At 41.7% G+C, this 21,095-nt stretch overlaps 1 protein-coding gene across 2 annotated transcripts in view; it reads right to left on the bottom strand.

The window, feature by feature from the left end:
• Nucleotides 1–21,095, bottom strand: part of cpne7 (copine VII) — a 184,564-nt gene that overhangs the window by 69,102 nt on the left and 94,367 nt on the right. Inside the window, exons 5-9 of one of the 2 annotated variants that reach the window (XM_078400853.1) lie at nucleotides 18,039–18,113; nucleotides 15,310–15,393; nucleotides 12,019–12,108; nucleotides 10,322–10,420; nucleotides 2,456–2,542 (exon numbers count right to left, since the gene is read on the bottom strand). In XM_078400853.1, coding sequence (XP_078256979.1) covers nucleotides 2,456–2,542; nucleotides 10,322–10,420; nucleotides 12,019–12,108; nucleotides 15,310–15,393; nucleotides 18,039–18,113 — 435 coding nt within the window. The remainder of the gene's footprint in view (nucleotides 1–2,455; nucleotides 2,543–10,321; nucleotides 10,421–12,018; nucleotides 12,109–15,309; nucleotides 15,394–18,038; nucleotides 18,114–21,095) is intronic. The other variant, XM_078400855.1, reaches the window with a different exon arrangement.

Raw genomic sequence — 21,095 nt, 5'->3', positions numbered from 1 at the left:
CTTAATATAATGAGTAATAACCTTGCCTGGCCACTGTAAACAACTTCTCAACCTGTTCAAGTGATTGATAATTAATAATGGCACCTGGTTAATTTTGCATGACAGGGTCCAAATACGTTAGGTGTCTTGTTCTGATTGATTTTATTTTAATGATACTGTTTCATCGCTAATGATTGTGAGCAAACGTATTCCTTGACAGAAATGAGTAACAATTTACTTAAAGGCTTATGAAGGTTTAGATCAAGTGTTCCTCCACAGTTCGGATTCTCTGAATGTCTTCCCTCATTAGAAGATTCAGTCTGACTGTTACACGTAGAACACAAAGCAGTACAGCTTAGGAACAGGCCCTTCGGCCCACAATGTCCATGCCGAACATCATGCCAAGTTAAACTAATCTCTTCTGCCTGCACGTGGTTTAATGGGTTCTTTAGTGTCACATGTACCAGGTACAGTGAAATAGATTTCCTGCATATAGCTCTGCAAGACTATCCCAGTGCATAAAGCACAATCACCCCAGCCGGTACAGAACAGCTCACTGAGTCTATATGCAAGAGAAGCCATTAGATCCATACCCCTCCATCTCTGCATATCCAGGTGCCTCTCTAAAAGCCGCTTAAACCTCGTTCTCGCATCTGCTTCCAAAACTACTCCTGGCAGCGCGTTCCAGGCACCCACCAAACTCTGCGTATAAAACACATCTCCTTTAAACTCTCTCTCTCTGACCTTAACACTGGGCCCTCTATTCATGGTTCTATCTACCCTATCTATGCCTCTCAGAATTTTATATACTTCTATCAAGTCTCCTCTCAACATCCGACGCTCAAGAGAAAACAATTCAATTCAACCTCTCTTTACAACTAATACCCAGGCAGCATGCTAGTTAATCTCTCCAAAACCACTACATCCGTCCTGTAATGGTCTTGTCCATTAACTGTACATTTGACCTCCCAAATCTCTCACAATTTTAACCTCAATATTTTTGAATGCACATTTTGTGCAGCAGAAATGTGATATAATTGTGGTAGGCTGCTTTAATTAACAGTAAGCACCACTTTAAATCAAAATGTCTTTCATACAGATTCCTCCTGATTTTCTGTTGCCTGTGGAGCCTGACTGAAACAAAATACGTTAGTTGGGATGATCTCTTTGGTAGAAGCTCCTTGCATAATTTTAGAAACCTGCTTATAAAAAATGCATAACACTGATGGTAGAAATCTTAGACTATTGAATAAATGTGATTCATAGCCTTTCTCAGCTATCACTCTTTAATTCAGTGGTTTATTTTCAATTAGGCAGCATCAGCATGTTGGGATTTCACACACAGCACAAACTGTACAAGGAAAGATTTTAGAGAATTTTAGGTTTCTATTCTTCCGAATTTCCATCAGAATGTTGTGTGAAATTGGCTGCAAATGGATCTGTTCTTTTTAATCTACAGAACAAACAAGAAACTGAGACATGTAGGAAGGAACTGCAGATGTTGGTTTAAACCAAAGATAGACACAAAAAGCTGGAGTAAATCAGCGGGTCAGACAGCATCTCTGGAGAAAAGGAATAGGTGACATTTTGGGTCGAGACCCTTCTTCAGACTGAAAGTCAAGGGAAAGGGAACGAGAGATATAGACGGTGATGTAGAGAGATATAGAACTGGACTGATAGATTTATAGATATTAAGGGAATCAAGGGAATAGGGTGGCACGGCGACTCAGCGGGTAGAGTTGCTGCCTGACAGCGCCAGCGATCCAGATTCGATCCTGACCACGGGTGCTGTCTGTACGGAGCCTGTACGTTCTCCCCGTGACCTGCATGAGTTTTCTCCAGGATCTCCGGTTTCCTCCCACACTCCACAGACGCACAGGTTTGTAGGTTAATTGGCTTTGGTAACATTGTAACTTGTCCCTAATGTGTGTAGGATAGTGTTAATGTGCGGGGATCGCTGGTCGGTGCGGACCCGGTGGGCTGAAGGGCCTGTTTCCGCACCGTATCTCTAAACTAAACTAAACTTAGAGATAAGAGAAAAGGTCCTCTGGGGCAAAGCTCGGCTGTGATGCTTTTGAACGGCAGAACAGACACAAGGAGCTGAACGGCATATTCCTACGACTAATTTGTGAGTTCCTATGAATTGTTTTGGAATGAACAAACAAACTCATGTCCTATAAATAATTTGCCCAGAATGGATGGAGCTACTTTGCCAGTGGTTGTGATCCATAGCAGGAGACTTCAATTGAGATTTTTTTCTGGATAAAGAATACAAAATAAAGAGTTTGCAGTAATCTCAAAGGCGGTAACTCTTGTATATTGTCTCAGTGTACCATTTCTATACACTTCTACTAAGATTGTGCTTTATAGTATAGTAATACTTTCGCTGAACTGTATGCAAAAGAGGCATTTCATTGCACATTGGTACAAGTGATCACAAGGTGTCATTCAACCATATAATCCCTGTTCATCTTACCTTGCAATCTTTCAGTATGACTGTTCCAGAATTTTTATAATGTCTCTTTTTGGCTTTATATTTTGGATTAACGCAGTCCCAATGGACCTGATGAAAAGAGAGAAGGCCCCAGTTGCATTATGAAATCATTATATAAGCCACTCTGACACTCACAATACATCATTTGTAATTCTAAGTGTATTTTGAAATGTCGTACGATGTACCTTTGGGTCTAGAAATATATGTAGACGAACTAGTTGCCACGCATTTGAAGACCAGCTACGTGTTACTTGAGGAAGGAAGCATTTAAATATTCACAAAGCATGCATCAAGTTGAATAAACCAACAGTGGGGAATATCACTAACAGTTAGATCATAACATAGAACAACAGATGAATTACGTGGAGCAAAGTTTCTGAACAGATAAGCTCTAACTCAATGTTGAATTCCACCACAGTCACTCTTATGTTTTGGCCTTTATCTGCTAATTATATTGATCAAACATTTACATATGTAGCAGGCTGTGTTTTCACAAATATGCGTCGAGATTTAATGTCTAACCAACTATTGGGGCAAATACACAGGTAGGACCAGACGTAAAAGAGAGGGCACAACTCTGTTCCAACTCCAAAATCCCCAACTCTATCAGTGTGGTGCAGATCGACCGTTAGCTTTATGAGAAAAGCTTGTTGCTGTCAGTCTCCCCGCTTAAGTAACTCGAATGGTATGATGCTGTTGCACAAGTAACCTAAATACAAGATAAACTTGCCACCCCAAGTTAAATCTTGTTCATGCCCTCACCACAATGTGGCAAGTGTTTTCCCTTTTCTCTTTTACTTTAACATTGAATTGATCTGCTGCACTATCCTTCCCCAGACCTTGCACTATTTATTTCACATCTCATGGCCTAGCGTATCACTCACACTACCAGTCCTCACCACAATAAGTAGCTGCTAGAACTGTTGCCTCACACTTCACTTCATACCTTAGTTTAGTTTAGTTTAGTTTGGTTGGGGGATACAGCGCGAAAACAGGCCCCTCGGCCCACCGAGTCGGCGCTGACCAGCGATCCCCACACATTAACACTACCCTACACACACTGGGGACAATTTACAATTTTACCGAGCCAATTAACCTACGAACCTGTACGTCTTTGGAGTGTGGGAGGAAACCAGAGATCCCGGAGAAAACCCATGCAGGTCACGGGGAGAACGTACAAACTCCATACAGACGGTGCCCGTAGTCGGGATCAAACCCGGGTCTTTGCCGCTGTAAGACAGCAACTCCACTGCTGCACCACTGTGCTGCTGTCAGGTGCTGCCACAGTGGAGTTTGCATATTCTCCCTGTGAGTTTGTGGGTGTGTATTCTCCCTGTGTCTCTGTGGGTGTGTATTCTCCCTGTGACTCTGGGTGCCTGGCTTCCTCCACATCCCAAAGACGTGTGCTTTGTAGCCTAATCGTCTCTGGAAATCGCCCAGTATGTAGGGAGAAGATGGGATAACATAGAACTACTGTGGTTATCACAAAATGCTGGAGTAATTCAGCAGGTTAAGCAGCATCTCTGGAGAGAAGGAATGGGTGACGTTTCGGGTCGAGACCCTTCTTCAGGCTGATGTCGGGGGGGGGGGGGGGGAGGATATAGGTGGAGACAGGAAGACAGTGGGAGAACTGGGAAGGGGGAGGGGAAGAAAGGGACAGAGGAACTATCTAAAGTTAGAGAAGTCAATGTTCATACCGCTGGGCTTGCCCAAGCGAAATATGAGGTGCTGTTCCTCCACCACTGGCCACATCTTCCCAACTCCACCCCTTTCTGCTTTCCGCAGAGACTGTTCCCTCCGTAACTCCCTGGTCCACTCGTCCCTTCCTACCCAAACCACCCCCTCCCCGGGCACTTTCCCCTGCAACCGCAGGAGATGCAACACCTGTCCCTTTACATCCCCCCTCGACTCCATCCAAAGACCCAAACAGTCTTTCCAGGTGAGGCAGAGGTTCACCTGCACCTCCTCCAACCTCATCTATTGTATCCGCTGATCCAGATGTCGACTTCTCTACATCGGCGAGACCAAACGCAGGCTCGGCGATCGTTTCGCTCAACACCTTCGCTCAGTCCGCCTTAACCAACCTGATCTCCCAGTGGCTGAGCACTTCAACTTCCCCTCCCACTCCCAGTCTGACCTTCCTATAGAACTAGTGTGAATGGATGATCAATGGTTGGCATGGCCTCAGTGTGTCAAAGGGCCTGTTTCCCTGCTGTATCTTTCAATCAATCGAGCCAGGGGGTTAACCCTGGTTCAATAAGAGGTGCAGAAAGGATGTAGGGAGTGCCACCAGACAATGCCAAAAATGACCAGAGAACAGCAGAGAGAAACTTGGCTGCATCTATGTTAAACAGTAAACAACACATTGAATAGACAGAGATAAACAATGGATTCGACCAAAGCTCTACAGCCCCACCGTATCTCATAGTGAATGATGGTGGACAACAAAACAGCTATAATGGCAGGAGGAGGCTCTAAGAAGGATTCCCCCGTCACCAATGGCAGGGCCCAGCACAAGACTGCTATAGAATAGTCTGTAGCATTCTCAACCATGTCCTGGCAGTAGTGCCCCATACATAACCCACCTCGCCTTCTAAGATCCAGCTAATTCAATTCATGCCATGTGATATGATAAAACGATGAGATCATTGGGAACAGGCACACCAGACAACAGTCTGAAAAAGGGTCTCGACTCGAAACGTCACCCATTCCTTCTCTCCCGAGATGCTGCCTGACTCACTGAGTTACTCCAACATTTTGTGTCGACCACACCGGACAACAGTTGGCTACAGATCCATGGACCTTCCAGTGCTCCAGAATTAGATGCACCCCCACTCACGATGTTACAATACAGTTACAACATTGGGTTAGTTTAGAGATACAGCATGGAAACAGGCCCTTTGGCCCATCGAGTCCACACCGACCAGCGATCCTCATGCATTAACACTATCCAACACTAGGGACAATTATTTACATTTAGACCAAGCCAATTAACCTACAAACCTGTACGTCTTTGGAATGTGGGAGGAAACCAAAGTTCTCGGAGAAAACCAACGCAGGTCACTGGGCGAACGTACAAACTCCGTACAAACAACACCCGTGGTCAGGATTGAACTCGGGTCTCTGGCGCTGTAGGCGCTGTGAGGCAGCAACTCTACCGCTGCGCCACCGTGCCGCACAATTGGTATCTATTCAAAAGGTGGAAATTTGGCCACGTATGTCCTGTTCACAAAAACAGGACAAATCTAACTTGGCTACTTACTGCACAATCAATCTAATCACTGTCATTAGCAAAATGATTCAAGCTGCCATCAAAAGAGCTAACAAGCAGCACTTAATCAGCAATGACCTGCTCAATGATGAGCAGTTTGTGCTCATCAAGAACCATTCTATTCCAGACCTCATCATAGCCCCAGTCCAAACATTGACCAAAGCGCTGCCTTCCTTTGACAAGGTCACGGTGACTGCCCTTGTCATCAAGGCAGGATTTGACGGAGTGTAGCATCAAGGTGCTGCGGTCAATAAGCAATTAACCAGCGGAAAACATTGCAGTGGTTAGAGTCATTTCAATTGCAGAGGACAGTGAGATGATAAGCAATAGAAGGAAGGTGTGATAGGAACAACAGGGAAATGAGGACCTGTACAATTGTAATAATACAATATTGGCATTTAATTCTCATACTGCCTTCCTGAATCGCTGCAAGGGCCAGGAAGCGAGCGGGCAAGATCATCTCTGATTCCTCTCACCCTGGCCACAAACTCTTTGAAGCACTTCCCTCTGGAAGGCGACTCCAGACTGTCAAAGCAGCCACAGCCAGACATAAAAACAGCTTTTTTCCGCGTGTAGTAGCTCTGCTCAACAACCAAAAATCTGTAGCCTCTTTTTGCTCTGGTTTATTTCACTCACATGTTTAAACTATAATGTTGTGTTCTTAATGTTTTAATGGTTTATGCTTTATTCTTAATTGTTTACTGTATGCTTGTGTTGATACTTGCGAGCGGAGCACCAAGGCACATTCCTTCTATGTGCACATACTTGGCCAATAAACTTATTCATTCATTCATTCTTGAATCGCTGCAGTTCTTGTGGTGAAAGTAGTGCTGGAAGAATTTGATGTGGTGGCAAATTAAGATGCTGTGTGCCCTGAGGAGACTGTGGAATTGCCAGTGCTCCCACACAGTGCAGCGGTGGCATGAGTGAACAGGGTGGTGAACAGGATCTGATCAAGTGAGCTGCTTTGTCCTGGATGAGGCTGAAGTTCTTGATTATCACTGGAACTGCTTTCATACAGAAAGATGGAAGGAATTCCTTGTAGGCGGTGCAAATACCAGGGGGTAAGTTACTCGGCACAAAATATCCACCATCTTTACATTTTAGATTTTTTTTTTTTAGATTTAGAGATACAGCGCGGAAACAGGCCCACCGAGTCCGCGCCGCCCAGCGATCCCCGCACATTAACACAATCCTACACACACTAGGGACAATTTTTACATTTACCCAGTCAATTAACCTACAAACCTGTACATCTTTGGAGTGTGGGAGGAAACCGGAAAACCCCGGAGAAAACCCACGCAGGTCACGGGGAGAACGTACAAACTCCGTACAGACGGCGCCCGTAGTCAGGATCTAACCTGAGTCTCCGGCGCTGCATTTGCTGTAAGGCAGCAACTCTACCGCTGCGCCACCGTGCCGCAACTTTGCTGCTTTTGTTGACACAGAATTTATGTGGTTGTTCCATTTAACGTTCTGGTTAGTGGTGAGTTTCTGGATGGTGAACGTGGGGTATTTGATGAAAGCCATGCCATTAACGTCTAGGGGAGGCTACTGGATTCTCTTGCACTGGACATGGCCAATGCTTAAGCTTCAACTATCACTTCAACTATTATTGTGGGCAGCACGGTGGCGCAGCGGTAGAGCTGTTGCCTAGCAGTGCTTGCAGCTCCGGAGACCCGGATTCGATCCTGACTACGGGCACGGAGTTTGTACCTTCTCCCCGTGACCTGCGTGGGTTTTCTCTGAGATCTTCAGTTTCCTCCCACACTCCAAAGACGTGCAGGTTTGTAGGTTAATTGGCTTGGTATAAAATGTAAATTGTCCCTAGTGTGTGTAGGATGGTGTTAGTGAGTAGGGGTCGCTGATTGGCATGGACTCAGTGGGCTGAAGGACCTGTGATCCTGGATCCTCCAATCGTGTGGGCACAGTTGATGCCATTAAGAAGATAATCTATTGAAATCCCTGCTCCCATTCTTTCTCTTCTCATTTGCCCAAGGTGAATTTGGGTTTCCTTGGACATAGAGCCTACATTTCCTCCCTTTTCCAGCTTTGTGAAGGATCTCGACCCGTGGGTTTCCTCAAGGTGATCCAGATTCCTCCCACATCCCAAAGATCCTGCAAAATCATCCCTAATGTGCAGGAAGAGGATGAGAAAGTGGGATAACAGATCTGGTGTGAAGGGTTGATTGATGGTTGGCGTTGGCTCGGTGGGCCAAAGAGACCGTTTCCGTGCTGTATCTCTAAACTCTAAAGTAGCTGCCCTGTTGCTGTGCTACCAAACATCCTCTGATATGGCTGCAACATACAACAGATCTCTGCAGGCATCTCTTAACAGCAGTGTCTCCTTAATGCATTGCCCATGTTTACATAGCTGGCACATGGAGGAAAAGTGCACTCAAAAAATCATTTGGGGACGGAGAGTCTTGGTGGGAGTCCTTGCCACACCACCCCACTCCTTCACCTTTCCCCAGGGTTGTGCCTTACTGGGTCTTAAACTGCTCCGCTCTATTATGTTTTACACTGCTGTTCACAGACTACTGAACCTTAAGATAAAGGTGTAGTCCTAAACTCCCAATCCTACCTCAATGCAGTATTTACATTTGTTTTAATCTGCACTCTCTACGTCTAACTCTGAAACACTATATTCTACACTCTAATTATTTTTCTTTTTGCACTACCTGTTGTGCTTGGGCATGAGAGTAGTTGTATGGCATAATTTCAATGGATAGTATACAAACAAATCTGAAGAAGGGTCTCGACCCGAAACGTCACCCATTCCTTCTCTCCTGAGTCACCCATTCCTTCTCTCGCGTCTGTACGCAGTTTGTACGTTTTCCCCGTGACCTGCGTGGGTTTTCTCCGAGATCTTCGGTTTCCTCCCACACTCCAAAGACGTACAGGTATGTAGGTTAATTGACTGGGTAAATGTAAAAATTGTCCCTAGTGTGTGTAGGATAGTGTTAATGTGCGGGGATCGCTGGGCGGCGCGGACTCGGTGGGCCGAAGGGCCTGTTTCCGCGCTGTATCTCTAAATCTATAAAAAATCTAAATCTAAATCGTGAGATGCTGCCTGACCTGCTGAGTTACTCCAGCATTTTGTGAATAAATACCTTTGATTTGTACCAGAATCTGCAGTTATTTTCTTACACAAACAAGGTTGTTCGCTGTCTCGGTACATGAGACAATGATAAGCCACTACCAGCGCATAAAGGATAACCACCAAGTCTATGTGCCTGGCAGCAACACATTTAGACTAAATTAGTCACAGTGTCATACAGCGCAGAAACAGCTGCTTTGACCCAACTTGCCCATGCCAACCAAGATCTGCCACCCAGGCTAGTCCAATTTGCTAATTTTTGGCCAATATCCCTCTAAACCTTTCCTACCCATGTACCTGTCAAAGTGTCTTTTAAATGGTGTTCTACCGCAACCTTCCCCTCCAGCAGCTTGTTCTTTATACCCACTACCCTCTGAGAGCAAAAGTTGCCCCTAAGATCCTATTACATCTTGCCCCTCTCATCTTAAACATATGTCTCTGGGGGTTTTTTTATCCCCTCTATCCTGAGTAAAAGACTGTGCATTCACCCTATCATGGTCTTATACATGTCTATAAAATCATCTCTTAGTCTCCTGCGTCACCAAGGAATAAAGTCCCAGCATGCCCAACCTCTCCATATATCACCGTCCCTCAAGCCCTGGCAACATCCTCATTAAACTTCTCTGCATTCTTAATGACATCCTTCCTATTAGCAGCGTAACTAAAACTGAACACGGTACTACAAATGTGGCCTCTTTTACAACTGCAACATAATATCTCAACGTCTATACTCAAGACCCTGAATGATGAAGGCCAATATACAACAAAAAAAGTTCCTTTAGCACCCTATCTACCTGTGATGCCACTTTCAGGGAACTATATACCTGTACTCCTCGTTTCCTCAGCTTTACAACAGTCCCCAGGGCCCTACCATTCACTGTGAAGATCCTGCCTTGGTACAACTTCCTAAAATGCAATACCTCACATTTTCTTGCATTAAAAGCCATTAGCCATTCCTCAGCCCACTTGCCCAGCTGGTCAAGAACCTGCTGTAGTTTTTGATAACCATCGTCACTGTCTACGATATCACTGTCTACAATAATGCTATTGTAATATGCCCCACAGTGCTCTTCAGAGACTTTGTGGACTGGAACAATATCATATTCTATCAAATCTCCATAACCAACTCTCCTTCCATACACCAACAACCAGCAAGTAATTGAAGATCTCAAAGAAGAATAAGATCTGGAGGGAAGGGGAAGGTTCTTTCCCCTTTGGGCTTAATACTTGGCAATAGCTGGATTAATATGGCCTAATTTTGCTACACAAGCATCAAACCACCATTGTATAAAGATTGACTTCATAATCTACTACTCTGCAGTGTGTCCAAGTGATATAGGCAACACCACTCTATCAAATTTGACAACAATGGAATTTCCAGACAAATTTGTCTGGAAATCCAACTAAATGCCTTCTGGCAGCTTTATCAATTAATCAGTGTGATATCTTCTCCGGTTCATCATTCAACATCATTTACCTTGTTTTCTCCCATCGCCTTCCGCAGTTCTTGAAATGTCGAATAAAACTCTCCAATGAAGTCATGTTTTCCACGGCTATCATAATCCCAGACCAAACACTGGAAAACAAAACGGAATACACTGAATATCAGGTGAGGGAATTTTTACTTCCTTATGTTTGAATTTTAAGAGTGACGGTGAAGTTAAATTGAGTAGCATCTCTCTAGGGAGCAGTGCCCTGTCAATTCCAGCCTATCCTATGTTGACGATTAGACCTGCTAGAAAATGTATTACAAACATTCAACATTGTGAACCAACAATTAAAATGAAGGTCAAAAGTCATCTGAACAAATTTTAAGGTGATTAATGAATGGCTGAAGAATTTTAATAGTTAGAAGAAAACTGATACACAGAAGTATATATTTTTCAATTATTTTCAGATGCTCATTTAGATTCCAAGCTATATGGATAATTCCGGCTGCTGATGGAATAGATTGGAGTATTTTACCCCAAACTTTTTCTTCAAACGTGCCAAGAAAATTCAGACAATTGGTAATAATGCTAGTTTAAACTAATTTTTGGTATAGGTTTTCCATTATAAATTAGGAGTTTAAAATGCTAAAAATTAATTGTCATGAAAGAAACACCTGGGCGGCATGGTGGCGCAGCGGTAGAGTTGCTGCTTTACAGCGCCGGAGACCCGGGTTCGATCCCGACTACAGGTGCCGTCTGTACAGAGTTGATATGTTCTCCCTGTGATCGTGTGGGTTTTCTCCCGAGATCTTCGATTTCCTCCCACACTCCAAAGACGTACAGGTTTGTAGGTTAATTAGCTTGGGTTTGTATACTTGATATAAGTGTAAATTGTCCCTAGTGTGTAGGCTTGTGTTAATGTGCGGGGATCGCTAGTCAGTGCGAACTCGGTGGGCCACAGGACCTGTTTCCACGCTGTACCTCCAAAACTCTTTTAGAAAAGAACTCTAAATACCAAATTGATTTCAATGGTTATTTTAGTAGGCCATTGATTTAAAATCAACATTAATCCAGTATACATCAATATGTGTTGGCACTCTGATGAAACCAACTGAAATTTCAACACTGATCTCTGTGGCTGCCTCATTGTAGTGGTGCAGATGAAGCAAGGTAGAAAACCCAGTGGAAGTCTAGCAAATTAGAGTATTGTACACAAACCAATTTTTTCACAATAATCTGCAGCTCACGAGTGAAGAGAAAAATAAAATGAAAATAGAATCTTGGCACAGACTTCTGCATAATGCTCATCGGAATTATCTGTGCCTACTTCTAACAGTTGACAATGAAACATATAACCACCATAATCATAATCCCAATCATACTTTATTAGCCAAGTATGTTTTGCAACATACGAGGAATTTGACTTAACCATTCACTTTTATAAAATGAGGTGGCATTTTAATCTGCTATCAGCTGCAATGGTCATTTTTAAAAAGCCTTTCATGCAATAAGGTTCATCGGGAAGTTAGTTTAATATTGAGGGAATAAGCCAAATATTGTGGAGTGTCAACAAGAGAAAGAGGTTCAGGGAAATGACACAAATTATCTTCAGCCTTCTGTCCGAATCTCAGGGGCATGGGTATCCATTAGCACAGACAAAAATATACTTTGTGAATATTGGCTTCAGTTCTGCCGTGTTTTTTTGATTAATCATGTAACAATCGGTATTCCACACCAATCCTACCTTTAACTGTCTCTTTTCATCACAACTACAAAGTGAACTCAGAGAAACTTTAAATGACTCCCACACTGGATTCAAGTTGTTCTTGATAACCTGGGTAAGCAGAGAAAACTTCTCAATGTCACATTGAATACTTGTCAACCTTACCACAAAACCCAAAGCAAAGATTTGCTGCATATGGTTTTGATTATTTCATTGTTATATCGATAAACTAGGCATAGAAAGTACCTGAGTTTTACTTTACATGACCATATAAACCAGCAAGTTAAAAATAACACAAAAAAATAGTAATCTCTTGGTCAATAAATGGCCTGTGGGCTATAGAATTAATCTACTCATACTTTGTATGCTCCACAACCTCAAAGTAAACTATTGATAGCATATTGAGTTGTTGAAATTCTTTTAATTTAATCTCTAAATGATCATTTTGCTCATCAGTAAATGGTTATATTATTTGCTACAATTTTTAATCATAAAGTGATACTTAATAATTTTACGATATGACACTTATCAAATCCTTATATATCCTTTTGCCCTGGCTATTTTAAATAGACTTTTAACACTTCACATATTTCACCTATACATACTTTGTGTAAAATCTTCCTTCGGATTTAAGGAGATATTCCAAAAGATTGGATTAATGCTTCAATTGGAAATAATTGAAAGATTATGGGGAAAGAAATAGAAGTAGTTAAATAGCTTCTTCTTAGAACTGGCATGAATATGATTGCTAGAATGGCCTGTATATAATATACTACTATCATTCTGCAACATTCTGTAGCATTAATCCAATTCCATTTTCATCCACAGTATTGAATGTACCACCATCACACTTCATGCAGTACACTTCAGATCACAGAAAGTCATTGAATAAAAAATGCCCTTTCTTCTTAAGGTAATATTTTCATCTGCTTACAATCTTACATTGGTATAATGACAATGAACCTGCTTTGTGACATTTCCTTTAAATCTGAAGACAGCACTGTTCCATCAAATGATGCACAGTCTATAATCTGGAGCAAAAACCAGACTGCACAGTCCTGGAGCAGGGTCTTGATCCAAAACGTCGGCCATTCCTCTACCTTCTGCCTGACATGCGAAGTCTATCCAGCAGCAGTGTGTTTTTTGTTTTATTTTCTAAGTTTTAAGAAATATTCCAACATTGATATAAATATGTATTCAAAGCTGCCACAAATTACAAAGTGAATCTATTTTCACGCCAATCAATCTACCAGTAGCAGCTTCCCCTTAATCTTCCACCGTGATCAATTCTCCACTCCCTGCCCCCCCCCCCCCTCCCCCCCACACACCACACAGAGCCATAGTGATACAATGTTGAAACAGGCCCTTTGGCCCAACTTGCCCACACCAGCCAACACGTCCCAGCACGTCCATGTCCCACCAAGTCTGTCATATCCATGCCTAACTGTTTCTTAAATGTTGTGATGGTCCCATCCTCAACCACCTCCTCTGGCAGTTTGTTCCACACATCCACCACCCTTGGTGTGAAAAAGTCACCCCTCAGATTCCTAGTAAATCTTTTCCCCTTCACCTTAAACCCCTATGTCCTCTGGTCCTCGACTAAACCTATGTCCTCTGGTCCTCGACAAACATAAAACATGGTCTCATAAAAACATTTGCTGTCTCTATTTCCATCTGCTCAGTAAAACCCACTTCTTTGACCAAGCTGCCTTAATATGATCTTGTTTAACTTGACACCAATTCTTGTTTGATAAATTTTCTCTGACACTTCACTCATTTTTAGAAATCTATTTTGTTCTACTATAGACAGCTTTAATGAGGTCAGTCAACATCTTAAGAAGAATCTTTTAAAACTAGCAGTAGAATATGTTCATTAGTCTTTTCAACCCCCTGCTTTGAAATTATTATTCTGAATGCACATCACAGCTCTCTGTAGGGTTTGAGTGACAAGCGCACTAAAAATTCTTTGTTATATTATTATGTTGCTTTCTTGTTAACATCAAAGTCTAGACCATGGACTTCAAAGCATTTATATAACTACAATATTTTACAACTACAAAATGGGGAACATAACATCAGAGCTCTTTCGTTTAGTATTTTTGTATAGAACAATTGTAATGATAAAAACAATTTGCAGTTCCAAAAGTATATTTTTCCTCAGTTTTAATGCCATTACTCTATTGCCTTCCATTTCTGGACACATTACGTTCTCATTAATCACTCCAAGTAGATCTTTGAGAACTGCACACAGCTCAGCTTTCACTCCTCAGTCAGTTCTTCCTACACCAAACCTTTTTGTGTACCTTGGTGTGCGATTTGACTGTTGGCAAACCAATTTCACCAATTTCCCTCCGGGGATGAATAAAGCTGGATCGTATCGTATTGTAATCAACCCTGGTTAGACTGACACCCTTACTCTCATGGCAAGTGGCAAGTGAAAGTGTCAGGCAAGGCTAAAAGGTGAATTTAAGATTAGGAATTGAACAATCAATAGCCCAATTTATTTCAAGAGCTTCAAAATATTGCTGTTTTATAAAATTTGTATCCTTAAATGAATAGTTTACATCACTTATGATTATGATGGATTAATGGCTTTGGAGTTGTCACTAAGTTTATTAATTCAGAGGTTTGAAATTTCATGTTCCTTATTTTCAGAATGTTACAGCTGAGAAAGAGGCTATTTAGCCCATTTAATGTGTGGCACAACATAAGAGCCACCTGTTTTATCTCTGCCCTCTATATTCCCTCCTCCAAATCTTTTACGTTAGATCCAGCTCCATTTTGACTATTATCTTTGGCAGTTTTTTTCCGGTCGCTAACCATCTGCTTTAAAAAAAACCCTCATGTCACTTCCAGTTTCTTTGTAAATTACTTTCTTTCAATATGTCCTAAAGTTTGTCGGTGTGCATGCAAAACAAGAGTATTTAATGACTGCCACCCATGAGAAAAGTTAATTATGCATGATTTTAAATATCTTGAACAACTTCCTTTATACCAGATTCTTCCGACTACCCATGCAACTTCTATCATCATAACAGAAGATTGTTAACTGTGGAATCATTTTAGTAAATTTCTTTTGCACCCACAGTGCCTTTACACACTTTCTCAAACTACCCTGCCATTTTCACTAAATTTATACTTTAACTAAATTCTCTCAATTCAAGTAACTCTTTAAGAACAACTGCTCTTAGTTTATATTTTATTTTATATTGTATTGATTTAATCATATTTAGAAGCAAAATTGTATTTGTGCGCTATAGATTGTGCTGTATAAATATATATTTTTGGTTATTCCTCACACATTTTACATACCTCGGTCCTGTAGACTAGTTGCTCAGACTCATCGTCATTAATCCTGTATATTTCCAAAAAAGGATCTGATTTGCTGAAAAGATCCTGTAATGATAGAAATGAAAAATCATTTGCTTTTGAGTTGCGTCGACCACATCATTAGTTTCAAGACAACTTTGAAATGATTGATGGGACAAGTGAATCAAACTGAATAATAGCAGATCGGGCATAAGTAAATGGAAATATATTTAGACCGGTTATGGGAAAAAGACTGAGATACAGCAAATGAAATTCACATTAACAAAGATAGCGTTGTTTCTTCATGCTTTGGGATATTTAAACCTGCTAGTCTCTAAAGTATTCCTGGTTCCCAATCTCAACAAGAAATCATGTAGGTGATGTTACATTGTGGAAACCCTGCTGATTTGCACTTTTTTTGCCTGAAAACTCCTTTCTTTCTGCTTGCCTCATTCCAACCTTTTCATTCAACATCTACAGTGGTGAATCTCCAAAAACATTGGCAGATTTGATGGAAGGTCCGATTATTCTTGTAAAAACAGTGTGATCACGCTTTGTCCTTTGGCATTATAGTTATAAAATGGAGAAGCCACAATCAAATTCACCCCCTCCCCCCACTGTGCTTCATGAGGGTAAAAGGACACTATTTAAATAATGGACCAGTTGTGAAAAGTCAAAAAATATCAGAAGAGATTATGGGAAGATGTAATTTTGAGGAAACTGATGCATTTATCACTCATCTACATTTTAATAAGCCAGACTATTCATTATTTTTGCTAAAAGCTATTTGGAAAAACCCCGATTCATTTTAGTCAAGTTTACATCTATCTGGTACAGCACTAGAATTCCTTTCGCTTGTCCTCCATCATTGACTGCTTAGAATTAGATCTGACTGTCATGTAGTATTAAATGCGCATCCGCTTGTAAAGTGCAGATAGAAGTTGGTGGAAAATACAAATGCACATTTGGCTCTTCCGACACAACCCAACATCAAAGTTTAATTCTCAAATCCCACGAGTAAATATGTTCAGATCAAAACGCTTTATTAACTACACAAAAAGAAAACAAACCCTTCATAATAAATGCATTAAATTCAAGATTTTATGTAAACTGTAACTGTAAGCTCGAAAGCATTGAGAAGATTGTTTTGTAAAGTGCTTTACATTGCTTTTACTGGATGAAGGGACAAATTTGCTGAAAAACAGATGGGTTCAGCAAATTGTGCAAAGGGACAGAGATAGGTTAATTGAATGAGCATGAAGCTGGCAGATGGAGTACAATGTAGTTAAAATATGAGATTATCCACTTTGGAATGAGAAAGCAATTTATTTCAACAGAGTAAGACTTCAGAATTTATTTCAACAGAGTAAGAAAGAATCTGGGGTTCCAGTACACGAAGCACAAAAGATCAGCATGCAGTGAAAACAAGTCATTAAGGCGTAGCGCAGCGGTAGAGTTGCTGCTTTACAGCGAATGCAGCGCCGGAGACTCAGGTTCGATCCTGACTACGGGTGCTGCACTGTAAGGAGTTTGTACGTTCTCCCCGTGACCTGCGTGGGTTTTCTCCGAGATCTTCGGTTTCCTCCCACACTCCAAAGACGTACAGGTATGTAGGTTAATTGGCTGGGTAAATGTAAAAATTGTCCCTAGTGGGTGTAGGATAGTGTTAATGTACGGGGATCGCTGGGCGGCACGGACTTGGAGGGCCGAAAAGGCCTGTTTCCGGCTGTATATATATGATATGATATGATATGATAATATTTGCCTTTATTACAAGAGCTCTGGAAATTTGGAATTTTGGTACAGCTTGCAGTGCATTTGAGAGACTGCACACAGATTACTATATACGGGTTTAACATAGTGCAGCACAGGAACAGGCACTTTGGCCCACAGTGTCTCTGTTGAACATGATTAGGACTGAGATGAGGAAAAACTTTTCACCCAGAGAGTTGTGAATCTGTGGAATTCTCTGCCAAAGAAGGCAGTGGAGGCCAATTCACTGGATGTATTCAAGAGAGAGTTAGGTATAGGGTATGTAGGTTAATTGGCTGGGTAAATGTAAAAATTGTCCCTAGTGGGTGTAGGATAGTGTTAATGGACGGGGATCGCTGGGCGGCGCGGACTTGGTGGGCCGAAAAGGCCTGTTTCCGGCTGTATATATATGATGATGATGATGATGATGATGATCAAGGGATATGGGGAGAAAGCAGGAACGGGGTACTGATTTTGGATGATCAGCCATGATCATATTGATTGGTGGTGCTGGTTCGAAGGGCCGAATGGCCTATTCCTGCACCTATTTTCTATGTTTCTATGATACCAAATAAAACTAATTCCTTCTGCCTACTCATGATCTTAATCCATCCATTTCCTACATATCCATGTGTCTATCTAAAAGACTGTTAAATGCCATTCTTTATTTTTATTTAAAACTCGCCCCGCACATCGCCTTTAAACTTTTCCCCCTCTCAGCTTAAAGCTACGCCCTTTAGTCTTGGAAGAATGATTCTGTCTGTCAAATATGAGTATTTCATATTCATACCATAAACTTCTATCAGGTCTCCCCTCAGCCTCTTTTGTTCTAGAGATAGCAATCCACATTTGCAATCCCGCCTCTCTTTGTAGCTAAAACGAGGCAGTATCCCGATAAATACCCTCCACTCCCTCTTGAAAATCTCCACATCCTTCCTGTAATGGTGTGGCCAGAACTGCACATGATCCTCCAAACATACCTTGTCATCCAGTTTCTTAGCACAAAAGGCTAATTCCACATAGCCATTGTTTCCATTTATTTCCTCTGCAATAACCTGTGAACATAGACAGAAATAAATAACACCTGTTTGTTGCATCTTCTATTAAGAATTAGATTCATCACATAGTTTGCACAATGGATTAAAAAATAGAAGAAGTGGATTTTTTTAATACTTCATATAGAAAGGCATTCGCCAAAATGATAACCATTATATCTGGCCTGGATAGAATGGATTTGTAGAGGATGTTTCTACTAGTGGGAGAGTCTAGGACCAGAGGTCGTAGCCTCAGAATTAAAGGACGTTCCTTTAGGAAGGAGATGAGGAGGAATTTCTTTAGTCAGAAGGTGGTGAATCTGTGGAATTCTTTGCCGCAGAAGCCTGTGGAGGCCGTCAATTGATATTTTCACGGCAGAGATTTGTAGAGTCTTGATTAGTATGGGTGTCAGGGGCTATGGGGAGAAGGCAGGAGAATGGGGTTAGGAGGGATAGATAGATCAGCCATGATTGAATGGTGGAGCAGACTTGATGGGCCGAATGGCCTAATTCTGCTCCTATCACTTATAACCTTGTATCTGACTTAATGGTATATTTCAAAGCAATTACTGTCACCTCTTTGATTCTGTGGTGGAAGAAAGTGTGAAACTTTCAGTGTTCTCCACTATTACGGAGTAAATCACACTGCAATTTGCTGCTACTGCCTTGGAAATCAGCAGGCTGTGGTTTAAGTTGTCGTTTTCTTCCTGAAACAGTGCAACACGGTATCTTTCTCTGAAAGCCAGCACTTAGACATGGTGTGGTGTGAGTATGAAATACTCAGGTGACTCCACAAAAAATAATGCCTCCTTCCTTCTTGGTTTATGAGTCCTATTTGCTTGCCTTCGGAACATAAAAAACTAGAAGCTAGAGTAGGCTATTCGGCTGCTTGTGCCTGTTCTGCCATTTAATAACTAAAGATCTATCAGTCTCTGCCTTGATAATATACATCGATGGCCTCCACAACTCTCTAGGGTAGAGAACTCTGAAATGCACTAATGTCAGGAAGGAGAATTTCTCACTTCAAACCTGAAGGGCCAATCCATGATGCCAAATTACTGTACTTCTTCAAAAACTAAACAAATACAACGGTGCTGTTCAGATTTTAATTATCATCAAATAATTTTTTTAAAGTTTATCTTCACCTTTTTTTTCATCTTTTCTTTTTCTCCCTTTCCTCTCAAGATCATTTTTCTTCCCACCTGTTTATTTCTTTTTATGTGTCTTCACATCAAATTAACTATTCCAACCATTTTCTGGTTCACTCATTACAATATGAATTTTAACCCTAAAAAATGGGGTCATTATACTTGGTTGAGATGTTAAAAGGTTAACATAATAAACCCATCTTTGATTCACCTGCAGTTCAGTTCAGTTTAGATTATTGTCACATGTGCCGAGGTACAGTGAAAAGCTTTTGTTGCGTACTAACCAGTCAGTGGAAAGACAATACATGATTACAATCGAGCCATTAACAGTGTGTAGATACATGATAAGGGAATTTATTCACAAAATGCTGGAGTAACTCAGCAGGTCAGACAGCATCTCGGGAGAGAAGGAATGGGTGACGTTTTGGGTCGAGACCCTTCTTCAGACGGTACCTTTCTCTGAAAGCTAGCACTTAGACATGGTGTGGTGTGAGTATGAAATACTCAGGTGACTCCACAAAAAATAATGACTCCTTCCTTCTTGGTTTATGAGTCCTATTTGCTTTCCTTCGGAACATAAAAAACTAGAAGCTAGAGTAGGCTATTCGGCTGCTTAACGTTTAGTGCAAGGTAAAGCCAGTAAAGTCCGAAATGTTCCTGGAAGAATAGAGATTTAAGAGTGTGGAGTGATTGTAATATGTGATTGTAGATCTGCTTCTGTGGCTACCAGGCAAAAAGTCATCTGGGTTGGGTGCCATCATGGAAGCTCTAATCTAATCAGCTGATTCACTTCCACATTTAACAGAGCTCAGGGTGTAAGACTGACACCAATTTGATAGATTTTATACTAATTAATTAATGGGACATGGATATCATTGGCATGACTAATGGTATTTGTCCAGAACTGACTGTATTTGCTTAGTCAATCAGAGATTAATTAAGAGTCAAACATGTCCTTTGAGTCTGGAGTTATATCAAAGTCACAACAGTTAAGGCCTGGAGAACCCTCTCCCTGAATTACATCAGCTTCACAGCTACTATTACATTGTCTGGTATTTTATTTCATTAATATACATGAAGGTAAAGATGCTATATTAAGATTCAAACCACTGTAATTTCTGCATATCTCGGTGAAGGAGATCTAACCCGAATTTCTGTTGGGCTAAATGAGTGTGAAGCGATTCAGTTTAGTTTAGTTTAGTTTCGAGATGCGGCACAGAAACAGGTCCCATCGGCCCACCGAGTCCGCGCCGACCAACAGTCACACTGTACGCTAACACTATCCTACACACTAGGGACAATTTACAATTTTAACAAAACCAATTGACCTACAAACCTGTACATCTTTGGAGTGTGAGAGCACCCGGAGAAAACCCACGGGGTCACAGGGAAAACCTACAAACTCAATACAGACAGCACGCGTAGTCAGGATCAAGCTGGGTCTCTGGTGCTGTAGGGCAGCAACTCTACCACTGCCCATCTGCAGACCTTGCATTTCTCTGCAGAATCTCTGATGTTGAAGGGGAACACGTGTCAAGCAAAGTTTTCTTTATTCCTCAAGCACCACACAGCTCCCCAAACCCCCAACCAGTTCAACTCCTCCCAGAACTCCACTACCAACTGCCCCTCCTCCCCATTCCACGTTCCATGACCCCCACACCCCCGAGCCGAGGGTTCGCACCACGCGTGGCTCACCACCAGGGACCGCCACAATGTCCCCATTAATCCCAGGCCAGTGTCTACATCCTCTTGCTTGCTTCCCCTCCCTCTTTCATTCAAACCCAGATGCAAAAAATGAAGGCAGTTTATCATGTTATTCCTTCATAACTTGTTGCAGTTATTCTTTCACCTCTAA

Source organism: Rhinoraja longicauda, chromosome 6 (genome assembly GCF_053455715.1).
Source record: "Rhinoraja longicauda isolate Sanriku21f chromosome 6, sRhiLon1.1, whole genome shotgun sequence".
Lineage (NCBI taxonomy): Eukaryota > Metazoa > Chordata > Chondrichthyes > Rajiformes > Arhynchobatidae > Rhinoraja > Rhinoraja longicauda.
Note: the sequence above shows the minus strand (reverse complement) of the source record. Positions and strands in the feature narration are given on the sequence as shown.